We start from the raw sequence: 15,741 nt of genomic DNA on the forward strand, positions 1-15,741 counted from the left end.
TTGAAGTTCTAAAATAACCTTTGAAACTTAAAAGAATTAAAAACTAAAGGAAATTAAAATAATTTCATTAATTAAATAAATCCCCAAGATTATATTAACCTTTATTACGAAGTGGACTTTAAGCCTAACTCAACCCCGTAAAACTGGCTCATGAGGTTGAGGTTTGCACCCACTTATATATTATGAAATGTCCTTATCTCTAGTCGATGTGGGATCTCCAACACACACCCCTCACGCCGAGAGTGATAGATAGAAGCTCGTGCGTGAGACTATATATTATGGGTGGTCCGCGGCCCGATAGCGGGTGGCCTGATAAGCCCAACAAATACTCGCTAGGATAGGCTCGAAATGGCTCTGATACCATATTACGAAGTGGACTTTAAGCCTAACTCAACCCCATAAAACCGGCTCATAAGATTGAGGTTTGCACCCACTTATATATTATGAAATGTCCTTATCTCTAGTCGATGTGGGATCTCCAACAACGTTCGATAAATAACCTCGTTAAATTTTTTTCTTATAGGGTATTATGGTATAGTATGGTAGTTGGTGTGTACATAATTATATATATGAAATTGAAAGAATGGGAGGTGTATGGAGGAAGAATGAATTCTCCTTTTGATAATTGATAAGAAAGAAAAAGGGAGTAATTATTGTTGTCACGTGGTGTAGTTGAATTTGTGGTAATAATAGTAGACATGAATAGAAAAGAAAATGAATGAAGAAGTGTGTTGACAAGTTATGAATGGAATCTGCTTTAATAGTTGTTTAGTGTGAAGTGCAGAAGCAGAATACGCACGCATTAGCAGCCATGTTAGTAGGAAGAAGAGTGATGAATGAAAAGAAGCTGTTTGTGTTTTTGAGTTGTTTGTGGCACACCATTTCAATTCTTTGTTCAACTAACTTAACCAGCAAATTTTGGAGGCTGAGTGCCATGGAAGCATCAAGTCTGCGCTCACGCTTCTTACACACCGTGTATTCCACGCAACAATAAAGGTGCCATGAAGCATGGCGTTTCACTCACACTTTCACACTTTACGTATCAGCGTTTGGGTCTAATATTACCCACACTCGCCGCAATTACAGTGCTTGCCTTGCGCAGCACCCACGTGCAGATATAAAATTTGTTTAAAGAACTTTACCTTTTTAAATAAATAATTGAAAATTAATCTTACACTCCCTCAATTCTTAATGTTTTTATTTTTAAACTTCAAGATAATTTCAACTATATGTTATAATATATATGACTTCTACCTGCATATGAACAGATATAAAATATAACTAAGTGACATTGTCTAGAACAATAATTTATTGGAAATTATACTTTTATAAAATTTATATAGCAACGTTTACCGGTTGAGATAATTGCGATTTGTGCATCAATCAATCGCTTCTTTGTCAATTTTCTTCTTGTATTTATTTTTTAGTACTTAGTTGAGAATATTCTCTAAATATACTAATAAAAATATATCTTATAATCGTATTTATTTATCGTGCTTATAGGAAACTATTTTGTTTATAAATCATACTGATTATATATTTTTATTTTTGTTAAAATAACATTATCAAATTTATTTCATGTTATTTATTTATTTTTCATGTATTACCTTTTATATTGATACATTAATTTTATTTAAATGGATAATTTTCTATACAAAATGACGTGATTCATTCCATTCTAATTCCATTTTGATTTATACATAAACGTTATCTCTAAAACATAAAATCAAACTTACTCAAAACTATAATTTGTAAATGTTTTGGAACTTAATTATTATAAACGAAGATAATATAGAGTGGTTATGCATTTACTCCACTTTAATTCCTACGTACCCCTAAATTCTAGATAGTGGTTAAACATGTACACTACTTATCCATTTACTACATGTGACTTCTTTTTATGAAACTCAAGACCACTTAAATTAAATTAAGAAGTTTTTAAAAAAGATATATTAAGAGACATACAGTATACTTTTTATGATATTATAATCATTTTCATATGTTGTTCAATAAAAAAATATTTTTAATTTCTTAACTAATATCAAATTTAACCATTCTTTATTTTTATTTTGTTACATTAGCTCAATACTAAATTAAATGTAGCCTAAATGTCTCCTTCACATTATTGAAGGCTTTCTCAAATAATATTTCCATCAATTTTGACCAATATGCCTACTTGTGTGACTCTCAACTAAACTAATTAATATGTTCCTTCACAAAGTACTCAACTTTGCAACTAGTGTATTGTTGGTTAGTGAACTTCTCAATTCGAAACCTACTCAATTAATATCATCTATTAGTAATGCTTCATTTCACTATCAATTAAAAAACATCTTTATTAAAAGGTTTCACTACATTAGAAAAAATAATGTAGAATTGCTTCCTCTCTCTTAAAATTATATGATTCAAACATGTTTTGATTAATTCTCATTTTATTTTATATTTTTTTAAATCTTTCTTCCATCAACTAATTTTCATTGATTCTAAATAGGAACATTTTGAGACTGTAGAGTTTAAATGTATTCTTTAAACAAAAAAAAAAGAGTGTATGAACAAATCGTGAATAGGAGACACTTCATGTTTTATATTAAAAAAATAAAATAAAACACATGATAATGGTTATTAAAATAAATAGAAGGTGATTTATGGTGTGGCGTGTTACCATGTTTAGAGTGTTAAAATAAATAGAAGGTGATTTATGATGTGATGTGTCACCATGTTGGAGGATGTGAGTAAATTTGCATGAAATAACTAAAAACATATACAATCAATTTAAACATATGGATTAGGTGCAATTACATAAATTTTGTATGATCTAATAATACCACAAAATCAAAATTAAGAGGGTAGAATCAATGTTTTTCAAATAGTTTACTATATTGCAAGAATTTGCTATAATTGTCAAATAGATTGAATATTTTTATTAATTTTACTTGTTTTTAAATAACTAAAGTAAAATAAAAATCTGTTTTAAACTAATATGGTTAACTTATTTTAAGGCAAGTGATTAAACCAAATAATTTATTTATTTATTTCTAAATAAGGTAAATGCATATATTTTATTTTAACGGTTGGAATGCAATAAACAATAATATTGGTTTCTTTTAATAATATTTTTATTTTGAATTAAACAAATTCAATTTTAAAATTATGCTATTTTATTTGGATGTCTATAATTTGGTTTAATACATTTGTAATATTATTTTTATATGTTAATTCATTAATTTTGATCAAAACACCAACTGCGATTTTGTTTCTAAAGACAAAAAATTATTATTAAAAATATTATCAAAATATAGAAAAAAGCATTATTTTAAAAAAAAAAGTTTATATGATAATTTTTTTAAAAATATTTAACAATTTTTTTTAAAAAATTAGATAACTGATAAATTAAAGAGTTTGATTTAAATTCTTCTGTTATCTTTTACTGTTCACATCTCAATTAAATTGAAATATGAGTTACACCATCTAGAATATTAAAATATAATATGCATTAAATATATTATGTATAATACACATTATTATATAATTAAATATATATAAATTAGGGTGCAAGTGGAACTTGCAATGAAGGGTCCACACTCTAGTCTACTCTACTCCTTCCATCCCTTGTTGCTTCCTTCTTCCCCTTTGCATGCAACCATGAAGTCAAACCTTCCTTCTTCCACCTATCATCTCTATATTTATTGCTACTACACCTTTTTCACTCCTCTTTATTACTTCATTTGTAAAACCCTTTTATAATTTTTATTTTATTCAATTTTTTTCTAAGATTTCTATTTAAATAAACTATTATTTACTTAATTACAGAAGGAGATGTTTTCAAAACAGAAAAATAATTTTTCATTTTTTAACTAATTTTTTTAATTTTATGCATCTCCATATTAAAGTAGAGAGATTTTATAACAATCTGATCTTAATTTTATAATCCATGAAGATGAGTAAATTTCTGAACATTTTTTGCTACATTAATCAACCACTTTTCTATTCTCTCTCACCCTCTTTATTAACTTTCCTTACTTCTCATCACGCGCCTTGACTATTCTTGCTGGTTCAAGTGTGTCTTAACGCGTATCCTGCTGGTTCAAGTGTGCTTTAAGACTTTTAATAAACTTAAGTAAGTTTAAAGTCATTTATAGATTTAATTATTTTTAATTAAGTTCTTTTTATAGTTTTTTTTGTTCTATTTTATGTTTAACTTTTTTTATATATTAAGTTTATGTTATTTATTTTTGTTTTTAATTTGAATTATGTAACTGTTATTTTCCATTCTCATTACTTTTCCTAGTGGATACCTATGCGTAACAACGTTATTGTGTTTTTGTGTATCCACATTTTTCTCATTTATTTAATTTTTACGATGATAAAAATTTATCATACATACATAAATAATTTTGGATAAGTCAAAATTGAAAAACAAAAAATAATATGTAAAAGAAAAATGATGAATTGATTAAACAACTTATTTTTTTTCTCTGATTTGAGTTTCTCTTCTTCTTCAAGTTTTTTTTTTTCTTTCATTGATAGTTTTGATATAAGAGGATGTGATGATGTTCACTTTAAGGTTAATATTGACTTGATTGTAGATATAAAAGAATAATGGTTTTACCAAATAATATAGTTGCTTGAAATGGAGTGAAGAGAGTGATTGAAAATAGAGGTTATTTTATTTGATATGAGAGATTTGATGTGTGAGAATGAATATGCTATCTCTTTCTTCCTATTGTTGCCTTACAATAAAGAATTAAGGGAAGAGTGGAAGTCAATATGCCTATAAAAACTGTACATTAATATTAATTTAAAAAATTCAAAAGTAATTTTATTTTTTAAGTAACTCATATGAAATGACAAAATACTCCATTGTACTAATAAAATGAGATATATTAAATAATGATAAAATCGGACAAAAATTGTGAACACAAAATAACGGTTATAATGGAGAATCTCCTATATTGATATTTATATATTGGTATAGCTGTATCTATGTGAAAAATAAAAAATTATTTAGTTAAATTTTAAGTTTATGATATATGAAAAAATATATAATTCAATTTTTATTAGTTTAAAAAAATTATATTTTTTAATTAAGTTTTTATTGTCAATTAATTGATCTGACGGTTTAAATTTACAATTTAAAGCATAATAATAAAATCTTGAACAATAAAAAAAGTAAAATTTTGAAATCTTAATTATTTTTAGCAAATTATATTGTTTGGTGTATTTCACATTATTTATTTGATTTTGATTTTAATATTTAATATTTAATTTATAAAAAGAAACGATATTTTTTTATATAAATAGTCTCCAAACTTTTTTTTTCTAAATTCATATTGATCTGCTTGAAATTAAAAAAATTAAATAGCTAAATCACACTAATTAACAACAAATACTCAAATAAAATTATAAATATTTTGACACTCAATATAATACATTTTTTAATAGAAGTTAAATTAAAAATATTTAAATAAATTATTTTTGTGATTATCCATAGATGAGTAATAAGTAATGACGATACAATATATAACAATGATAATTACTCCAATCTACATTAAAATTAAGTTTTACATTCAATTAAAAATTATAAAAATTAGAATATTCAATATAATATTTTTTAATAAAAATTTAATTAAAAATATCCAAATTTACATTTAATTTAAAATTTAATTGTCTTCTTTATATATATAAATACACACATATATACAAAGCCCAGGACTCATATTTTCTTCAATTCTTTTATATTTTAAAAGTTACTTCAAAATTTAAATTTAAAATAAAAAAAGATATATAAACAAACTAGAATTTGTTTGAAAGCTAAATGTTTGAGCCCATGGAAATTTACGTTCACATATTCACTCTACGACATATGCGAAAAACGATAGCCAAGAAAGATATACAAAATATGAAAAGCAAAATAAAATAATTAAAAAGTATAAAAAAAACAACGAATATGATTTTTTTTCATATAAACATAGTAAGATTTACACAAAACTTATACAACTAATAATTATATATATCGACATAATTAATTATGTATTAGATATTAATAAAATATTTACAATTATATCTTTTATGTAATTGATTATGTTATAAATATATTTACTAATAAATAAATATATTCCAATTTTTTTTAACTATTTTCTTTGAATTTAAATAATTTTATTTTTACTTGTTTTCTCTTTTATTCCATCCAAAAAAATATAATAAATCACATTTGTTTAATTTTTGTATAAATTATTAAATTAAATTCTTCATCTTGAAGGTGCTTCTTTGTGAATGGGAATGCAATAAAAGTGTGAGCCGAGCTTAATATTTTTGTTATACGAGGAAAACGTGATTAGTTTGTGTAAATTAAGAAAAAAATTATGTATTAATATATATTACGAAAATAAAAAGCCAAATAAATATATATGTTAAAATTTTATTATATCTCTTTAGTCATTGTAGTATACATTTTTCTCCCCTTCCCGTTTGGACTCAATTATTATTAAAAATAAACAAACAAATAAACCTACGGATATCAGTTTCATCCATTAAACGCTTTTAAAAATAATTCATAATTTACTAAAAAAATAAGAAAATTTTAATTTGAGAGGTATAAACATCTTTCTTTTAATCGCACAATTAAGTGTTATAAAAGAAATAATTAAAATTAAAAGACTATAAGAAAGTTTAAAAAAAATTAAAAATTGTATAAAATACAAAGAATGAAATAAAAGAATAAAAAATGATTTAGTTAAAAATTTGATGTAAAAAGAATATATATTGAAAGTTACCTGGTAAACCGGAGGAAGAAAAAAAAAAGATAGCTTGCAATTGAATGGAGAGTGAGGTGTGAACGCGCAAAGACATGGTCAAACTGGCTTCCCATGAACGTTAAAGACAGCCACACCTGAAGGATGGAGCGGCCACGTGTCGTGTGCAGACAACCAGCGGCGCGTGTCTTTCAGTCATTGGCTCCCACGTTAATCAGACCTTAGCTGTTCTGGTTGCTGCCGAAATTCACCCAAACTACCCCTTCTTACTGCCATTACACTTTTCAATTACTTCACCAATCAACACTCATATTCAACTTCCCTCCTCCTATATAACCACACCCACTTTCATCCACACTTTCATCCACAAGAGTGACGAGAGATTCTCACCAAACAAATCTCCTCTTTCTCACTTCCCTTTTCTCCTTCAAAATTTCTGCACCTCTCACTTCTTCTAATCCTCTCTCTCTTATCTCTCTCCCCTCCCCCCCCTCTGTAACTCCCCGCTTCTCTGAATCCCTTTCTGTTAATCATCTGTCTTTCAGCGCGTGATTTTTTGGGTTTGCCTCTATTCTCTCACGGAATCAAACTTCAAAGGATTTCTCGAAAGCCAGGTGTTTTCAGAATCGAGATCCAGGTTTTTTCTTTCAGTTTTTTTTTACTTCAAAATCATTCTTTTCTTTTGTCAGCCACGAGGGTTGTTTTTTATCCCTCAAAGCTCTGTTTTTTTTTTGTTTCTTCTGAATTTTCCTTGGATTAAAGAGGTTGTCTATTTTAAACCTCTTCCAAGCTTTTTGAGTTTTCGAAATTTGGAGTATTGGAAAGGAATTTTTATCTTTGATTTGTGTGTGTAGTTGGTAATTTTGTATGGCAGCTATGATGGATTTGTACAACGGAGAACCACAAGTTCAGTCGGATCCATTCACAGGTGAGCTGATGGAAGTTCTAGAACCTTTTATGAAAAGTCCTTCCTCAACTCCCTCGTTATCTTCAGATTCAGCTTTACCTTCAACTTCGACTTCCTATTCCTACTCTCCTTACCCTCTTTCTCTCCCTCCACACCCCAATTTCTACACAGACCCTTCCTCCTCCTACCTATACCAAACCCAAACCCTTATAGGCTTTCAACAGCAACCCAGTTCTGTTGTTGGGCTCAACCACCTAAGCCCGTTTCAGGTTTCTCAGATCCAGGCTCAGATGCAGGCTCAGAGCCAGTCCTCCCTTTCCCTGAACTTCCTTGGCCCGAAGCCCGTGGCAATGAAGCAAGTGGGTGGGGCTCCGAAGCCCGCGAAGCTGTACCGCGGGGTGAGGCAGAGGCATTGGGGAAAGTGGGTGGCAGAGATCAGGCTCCCCAAGAACCGCACCAGGCTCTGGCTCGGAACCTTCGACACTGCCGAGGAAGCCGCTTTGGCGTATGACAAAGCCGCCTACAGACTCCGAGGCGACTTCGCCAGGCTCAACTTCCCGAACCTCAAAGGGTCGTTGCTCGGCGAGTACAAGCCTCTGCAGTCGGCGGTGGACGCTAAGCTCGACGCTATTTGTCAGAGCCTGGCCGAAATGCCGAAGCAGGGGAAGACGGAGAAGGGTGCCAGGTCATCATCCAAGAAGTCAAAAGCAGCTCCAAAGGAGGCTCGGAATCCGAACCAGGATCCCAACCCCAACCTTTGTTGTAAGGCGGAGCCTGAGCCTGAAGCCGAACCTGCTCTGTCCCCTGAAAGTGAGGGTTCTGTGGATTCTTCTCCGCTCTCTGATCTCACCTTTGATGTCAGCGAACCGCAATGGGAAGATGCTTCTGCACATTTTAACTTGCAGAAATTTCCTTCTTATGAGATCGATTGGGATTCTCTCTGAAGACATGTTTTTTAAATGTTTTGTGGGTAATAATAATAATAATAATAATAATTTAGTCTAGTGCTAGGTGGTAGGGCTATGCTGCAATTGAATTTTTGAAGATTGCAGTGTTGCATGTAGGATTTGGATTATTGGGTTTATTTTAGGTTTTAGTTTATTTTTTTTATTTTTGTTTATCATTTGCATATTGGCTGTTGTGTCAATATGTTGTAAATCTCTCTGCCCTGGTCAGCTAGTTTTTTTCTTGCTTGGCCTGGGAGAATGACTTAGGTTTTTGTCCATGTTTTGGTGTTCGTCCTACTATGTAATTCAATTCTATTTTATCTCATTTTATATGTGTTTTTTTAGTTTATTTTGAATAATTATACTACTTTCTTGTTTCAATCAATCCAGAACTGACACAGAAAAGAGCAGCTGGATTAACTATCAGATGAACCTCTATCTATTTATGGTGCATATACTGTATAGCATTTCCCAAAATTCAATTTCATAAACAATAATTATTTTAAAATAAAACACTCACTCACGCTGGTACTCTGCATGTGAATAATGTCCGTTTTGATTTCTGTCTAAGGTGCAAGACATGATCCATGTGAGAGGTGTCGGAATTATTCAACGCAGATTTTAGGTTCAAAAATCAGAAGCCCTTGAGATCGAGAATGAGGCTTCCCATTTTCACAAGAGTAATCAAATTTTTCTCACAGATCTTGGAAGGTGGAAATTGAACTAAACCCAAAAAGCACACAGCATGGAATCTATTCACGTACCGTAAAAACTCACCTTCTTCCAGTAATTCCATTCAGTGAACCTTGGTTGGGAGGGAGACACCACCTCACTATTATCAAAAACTTTGTCCTTATCTTCACAAATCGATACAAAACAAAACTGGTTTCACATGAAGCACGATGTCATTTCTCCCCACACCGCAACCGAAGTGAAAGGGTGCTAACCATATGTACTTTTTTTAAATAAAAAATTGTCTCATTGTTCCACAAACATTATAATATCATGGATTAACTATCTTGCTTACTAGCTACTGTAGGAGTGTCAGTAGTATATCTGAATGTGGTACTTAGGTGAATGAGGTAGTCTTTTCAGTTAGATTATTCTCTCATGTTTAAATCTTAACAATCACTATTTTTTTATTTATTCAAATCAACATTATAAAAAGAGCTTTCTTATAGGTTGAATTAAGATGCAAACCTAAACCATATACTCTTAAAAGAGAAAAGTTCTTGGGCTAAAACTTAGCTAATGTCGATGATGAATGTATTAAAAAGATGACACATTCAACTAGGATAAATTACTATCATTCTGTTTAATTAAGTTTCAAGTATCTAATAAATTTGATATTTTTAATAAAAAATATTATATTAAATATTTTATTATTATTTTAGTATTTTAGTATTTGAGGTTTGATTTTTTTTTTTTGTTAATGACACAATCATTATTTTTTTGTATTTTTTTTAATTAAACTTATTAATCAATTCACTTTTTTTTTTCTTTAACCTCCTTCAACTTTTTAGTGAACTTCTTCCTTCCTCATTCTAGAGTGAGTTAACCAGCAGGTTATAAGATTTTTTTTAAATTATCCTTAAAATTAATTATTGGGGCTGACTACGATATTTTTCTACTTAAGTACTTATGTACGAGCTAAATTATTAATATATGGAAAGAGAATAATAATAGAGTTAATAATCTTGTCCAATCTTTATAAGAGAGAAAGAGATAATTCATAACACTTCTTATTTATACATTAAAACAATAAAGAGGGTTAAAAAAAATAATAAATATAAGGGACAATTATAAAAAATCTTTTGAATAAATGAACAAACTTAGTAAAGAAAATGTCTTATGCTTAGACACAACCAAGTTCCACACAAAATGATATACCTATCGTGTCTAAATTCCATTCACCTCAATCGATACACCCCATTATATTTCATTAATGAAGGTGATGATATGATAAATACTTGTTTAAGGTTGATTAAATTACTCAACCCGTTCAAAAGCAAAATTATATAAACTATTTAATAATCAGAATTGTTCTAAAAAAAATTGATATAACATCTTGATATACTCAACTTCCTAAATCCTCCCTGGACAAACTAAGAGCCTTGCACATGTAGTCATCGAGATGAGCTAGTCACCACTTGCATTTCACAACTTTATTGTTTGATACTTCAGCTTTCATAATAAAGTTTCATTGTTTAAGAATCTGATGCTAACATTTTTTATTTTTGACTATGTTTGAACTATTTTGATACCATTCATTGGTCTGGTAAAAGATTAAATGAGACCCGATTCGATTTGAATTCTTCTCTACCACTATAAGAAATTTATAAATATAAACTAATTTTATAAATAAAAAATAATTAGTTTGATAAACTAATGTTAGAAAAAAAAATTATTAGTTGTTATATTAACTAAATTACAGACCATTTTAGAGACTAAAAAATTATTGGTTTCTGAATTAGTTTCTATTGTTGATAAATAATTTTCTAAATTAACATCTAATTAACTACCAATGTTTTAACTACCAATTATTTAAATTATTTATTTTAATATTTATTTTTAATTAGTATGTTATATATATATTTATGTTATAAATTTTATAATTTTAATAATTAATATAGAATACATATTTATATTTAGGTGAATTCAATATAAGTAATTTAATTTAATGAATTTATTAGATTGCTAATAGAAAAATGATTTGAACTTATAAGTGAAAATTAATTTGGTCTATTAAGAAATAATAAGGTTTTTGAATAAGCTAAAATTTAAGGTACCGTTCCTCATTTTCCTATTTAAAGAGATAATGAAAGTCTTAGAAATAATAAAGTTGCTTGATTAAAAAATTCATAAAACTAATTGTTCCTATCAGATAAATAAATTGAGTTTCTTTTATCATGTTGTATGCATTTAGGTCTTCCTTGAATTATATCAATGATCTGAAGTAATATTTTCTATTGATTTTTTATTTTATTTAGTATTCCAATATTTTATGCTTATGTAGATAAATTTTGGATTAATTTTCTGGTAAAAAGTATTACAAAATTGTTCATAGAAAAACTTGCATACTTAGAAAAAGAAAAAATTGACAATTATTAGATAGTAGATATAAGGACAGTAAGTGGTTGAGTTAAGCCAAATTCTCTTTTGTTTGATTAATGTATCATTACTCTGTTTTTGCATTAAGTTTTTTAAATCATTGCTTGATGGCTGTCAGTACTAATATAACTAATACGGTCTTAAAAAAAAAAAATGACACTCTGAAAGGAAAATTTCTTCTTCAACTAGCTAGAAAAGCTTGAAACAGTCCTTAACCATCAATTTTTATTTGAGGCCAATATTGATGACAAGACTAAGAACTTGAATAGGGATAACTAAAACCAAATCAGGTTGAAGCCAAATTAGGTAAAAGAATTAATCATTTGAGAAAAGAACCGAGTATGATTTTGGAAGTTATTGAAAAATTGAAGAGCCTTGAGAAATTAAAACTTCTAAAAAATTAGAAAGGAGGTGCAAACACTTATATACAATAGAGGAGGGAAATTTGGCACCAAGATAAAGCTAATCACATCTATCGCACAATAGCAATTTCTTCACAATTACAACAGCAACATATATCTCAAAACTATTTTTTAATTTACTAATGAGCTTAATTTTTTGGCACTATATCACTCAAATTTTAAGGGAATTTATTTAAAAATCAACAACCTCACCATATATAATAACAATATATATGATTAAGTGAGTGTAAAAAAAGTATTGGTATGGTCAATGTGTTCAGGTAATTTTTTTCATATTTCACAAAATATGCTTATAAAATATTCAAGACTCTTATCCAACAATTAACTAACCAAATGATTTTTCTTTTAACACTAGTGTAAAACAAGAATTTAACAATAACATATGATGATAGTTAAATATAAAATAGGTATTTTTCTTTTTTACAGGTCACATGGATGAGTTATTGAAGAAGACTAGAGAAGCTACACGACAACAACATCTTGTCAATAGACGTTTGCGTGATGTTAGAGTTCTAATTGAAATAGACCGTTAGACTTAAAGGACATTAAGTCCTAATCGTGCTCAATTTGTTAGTTATTTGGATGTCATAGTTCGATCAAAGGTGCCTATTTTGATACGTAGCTGAGATCATGTAAAAATATTAGAAAAACATCTTATTAGGGAGGATATTTGTGTAAGTTATTTATTTAAAGGTTGTGAAATTTAAGTATTGAAAATTTTGAGTGTTTAATGAATTATAATGTACTAAATTTATTTTATATTTTAGACAAACTTTGAGTTTGAGAGTTTCAATTTCATTCGGAACAAGATACTATCATCAGTAGCTACAAAACGGAGGCAATTCAAGTTGAATTTGAAAGGTTTTTACATCTATGACAAATACAAAGACCAGTCCCTTATGAGAAATATGGTATAAATGAAGAGATATGAAAAAAAAAATTAAAATTTAATATGATCCCTCATGGTAGGTTTGCTAGTATTTCACATCACACTTTATTGAATCATATAATGAAATCTCCATTTCATTTGTAATATTTATTTACAAGAAAAGAGGAATAAAGCTCAAGATATCTAATAGAAGAATGTTACCCCCACATACTATCTCTCGAGGAGGCTATGATTTGTTGGAAAAGAAACTAGTGGAAGATAAGTTAAAGAGACAAAAAGAAACATCTTTGCTGAAGAAGTTATTTGTCCTTCATCCCCACCTAATTGACATGAGAAATTGAAGTTAACCAGAACTAAAGCAGGGGGCAGATGGCATCTAACAAATTACTAGAGATTTCCCAACATATTGTAAATTCATAATGGTTTCATAATAATGTCTTATTTTTTTAGGTATACATTTATCATTATGCGTTAGATATTATTAGATATTATGAGATATTATGAAATATTATAGATATTGTTAGATATTTCTATTTATGTAATAGGCTTAGCCCATATGTTTCTTTTTTTTATATAAATGTAACCCTATGCGTTCATATGGTACTAGAGCATAGGGTTAGGGTTCAATTTTTGTTGGTGAACCCACTATTCACTAGAATTTTCCAGCCACCGCCCCACCGTCTCCTTGACGCCAGAGTCGCCACCTGAGCTGTCATCGTTGCTGTTGCCGCCAATTGGCCGATGACTGGATTTGTCCTTGTCATTTATGGCTTCTTCTGCTACCACTATGACTTCTTCTGCTGCCACTATGTTAGATTCGTCTATTTATACTAATTATGTCAATGTTGATCTCTCCATTGAAAAATTGGATGAAACCAATTTTGACACTTGGGCCTCATATATTAAATTATGGCCTAAGAGTCAAGGTTATGTTGAAGAAAATGAGGTTTCCCATTGGTTGAAAATTGATGCTCAATTATGCATTGTTATCAAATCTACCATTCACTCATCTTTATTTGTACTTTTGAGACATGTTCAGAAGTTTCGGAACAAGCAAAATTATTATACACCAATGATACTCAACGTCTCTATGGTGTGTGTCAAAATCTCCTCACAGTTGTTGCTCCCAAATGTCTTGATGGTACAGTGGCGAAATATCTAAGTAAAATTCATGCTTTTCTTCATGATTTTAATCAGTTATTGCCTCCTGCCTCCACTCCTTCTCAAGAATTAGAGCAAAGATCCAAGTTCTTCATGTTATTGGGCTTACATGACCTTCCTAATGATTATTCTCATGTTCGTGATCAAATTTTAAGATCTCCTATTATGCCCAATTTTACTTCCACTTGTTCTACCCTTATGTGTGTGCCAAGTAAACACACCACTGATATAACGCCTCCTGTTGATGATTCTTCTGCTTTAGTCTCTTAACATGATGATCGTACTCGCCCTCACAAGCCAAGGAAAGGGGCGTCATAAGTGTGGCCATTGCAGCAAACTTGGCCACAAAATTGACAGATGTTATGCCTTACATGGTTGTCCTCCTAAATCTGTTGCGATTTCCTAAACTACTCATGTGCAACCTTTTACTATGGACCATACTTCATTTGATACCCTAGGTTAGCCTACTATTTTCAATAAATTTCTTAAATGGTATGAGTATCGTTATAACCTTAGTTCCACTGCTTTTGTTGCACATTCAGGTACATCTTTTATTGGCCTCACTCATTTTACTTCCCTTGGCCATTGGGTTCTAGATTTAGGTGCCACAGATCACATTACTGGTAATAAATATTTTTTCTTTTTCCTGTCTACTACGGGTTATTTACATTCATTTACCATGGCCAATGGATATAGGGTACCATCACATGGTGTTGGTACTATTAATCTTTTTGCTTCTTTATCTATTGATAATGTTCTTTATGTCCTTGGGTTTCCATTTAACTTATTATCCATTAGTCGTCTCACTCGTTCCCTTGATTGTGTTATTTCTTTTACCAAATATTTTGTCTCTTTACAGGACTGAAGTTCGAGACGAATGATTGGCACCGGATGTGAATCTCATGGACTTTATCAACTACATATCTATGCACATGTTGGTGTGATTATGGATTCTCCATCTCTCATTCATGCTCGGTTGGGTCATCCTAGTCTTGCCAAGATGCAACAACTTGTTCAAAGTTTGTGTAATGTATCTAGTTTATCGTGTGAGTTGTGTCAATCAGGGAAACACATTTGTAGTTCTTTTCCTAGTAGAGTCTCACAACGTGCTTTATCTCTTTTTGCCTTAGTTCACTCTGACATTTGGGGACCAAGTCGTATTAAGTCTAATTTAGGATTTCAATATTTTATTACTTTTATTAATGATTATTCAATATTTACTTGGGTGTTTTTAATGAAAAATCGTTTTGAGTTGTTTTCTATATTTCAAATCTCTTACAATGAAATTAAAAATTAATTTGGAATTTCCATTTGAATTTTGCGCAATGATAATGGACGTGAGCATTTTCTCATTCTTTTAAAAAATTTATGGCTTCTCATGGTATTCTTCATCAAACTTCATGTGCTTATACACCTCAACAAAATGGGGTAGCTGAATAGATATCTTGTTGAAACAACTCGTACTATTTTAATCCATGGTGATGTTGTTTTTAGTGCATGTTATCTCATTAATCGCATGCCATCTTTAGCGTTAGGTGAAAAAATTCCTCAT

The 15,741-nt window shown here is 29.6% G+C and overlaps 1 protein-coding gene across 1 annotated transcript; it reads left to right on the plus strand.

The window, feature by feature from the left end:
* The first annotated feature begins 7,034 nt into the window (after positions 1-7,034).
* LOC137825800 (ethylene-responsive transcription factor RAP2-13-like) lies at positions 7,035-8,931 on the plus strand. The gene has a single exon (XM_068631589.1). The coding sequence runs from the start codon at positions 7,620-7,622 to the stop codon at positions 8,601-8,603; it is 984 nt and encodes a 327-aa protein (XP_068487690.1). The 5' UTR covers positions 7,035-7,619; the 3' UTR covers positions 8,604-8,931.
* The last annotated feature ends 6,810 nt before the right edge of the window (positions 8,932-15,741 follow it).

The sequence above is a fragment of the Phaseolus vulgaris genome, chromosome 8 (genome assembly GCF_000499845.2).
Source record: "Phaseolus vulgaris cultivar G19833 chromosome 8, P. vulgaris v2.0, whole genome shotgun sequence".
Classification (NCBI taxonomy): Eukaryota; Viridiplantae; Streptophyta; class Magnoliopsida; order Fabales; family Fabaceae; genus Phaseolus; species Phaseolus vulgaris.

What these genes read in the sequence shown, in the direction of transcription:
- LOC137825800 (XM_068631589.1), top strand. Translation starts at nt 7,620, where the DNA reads ATGGCAGCTATGATGGATTTGTACAACGGAGAACCACAAGTTCAGTCG.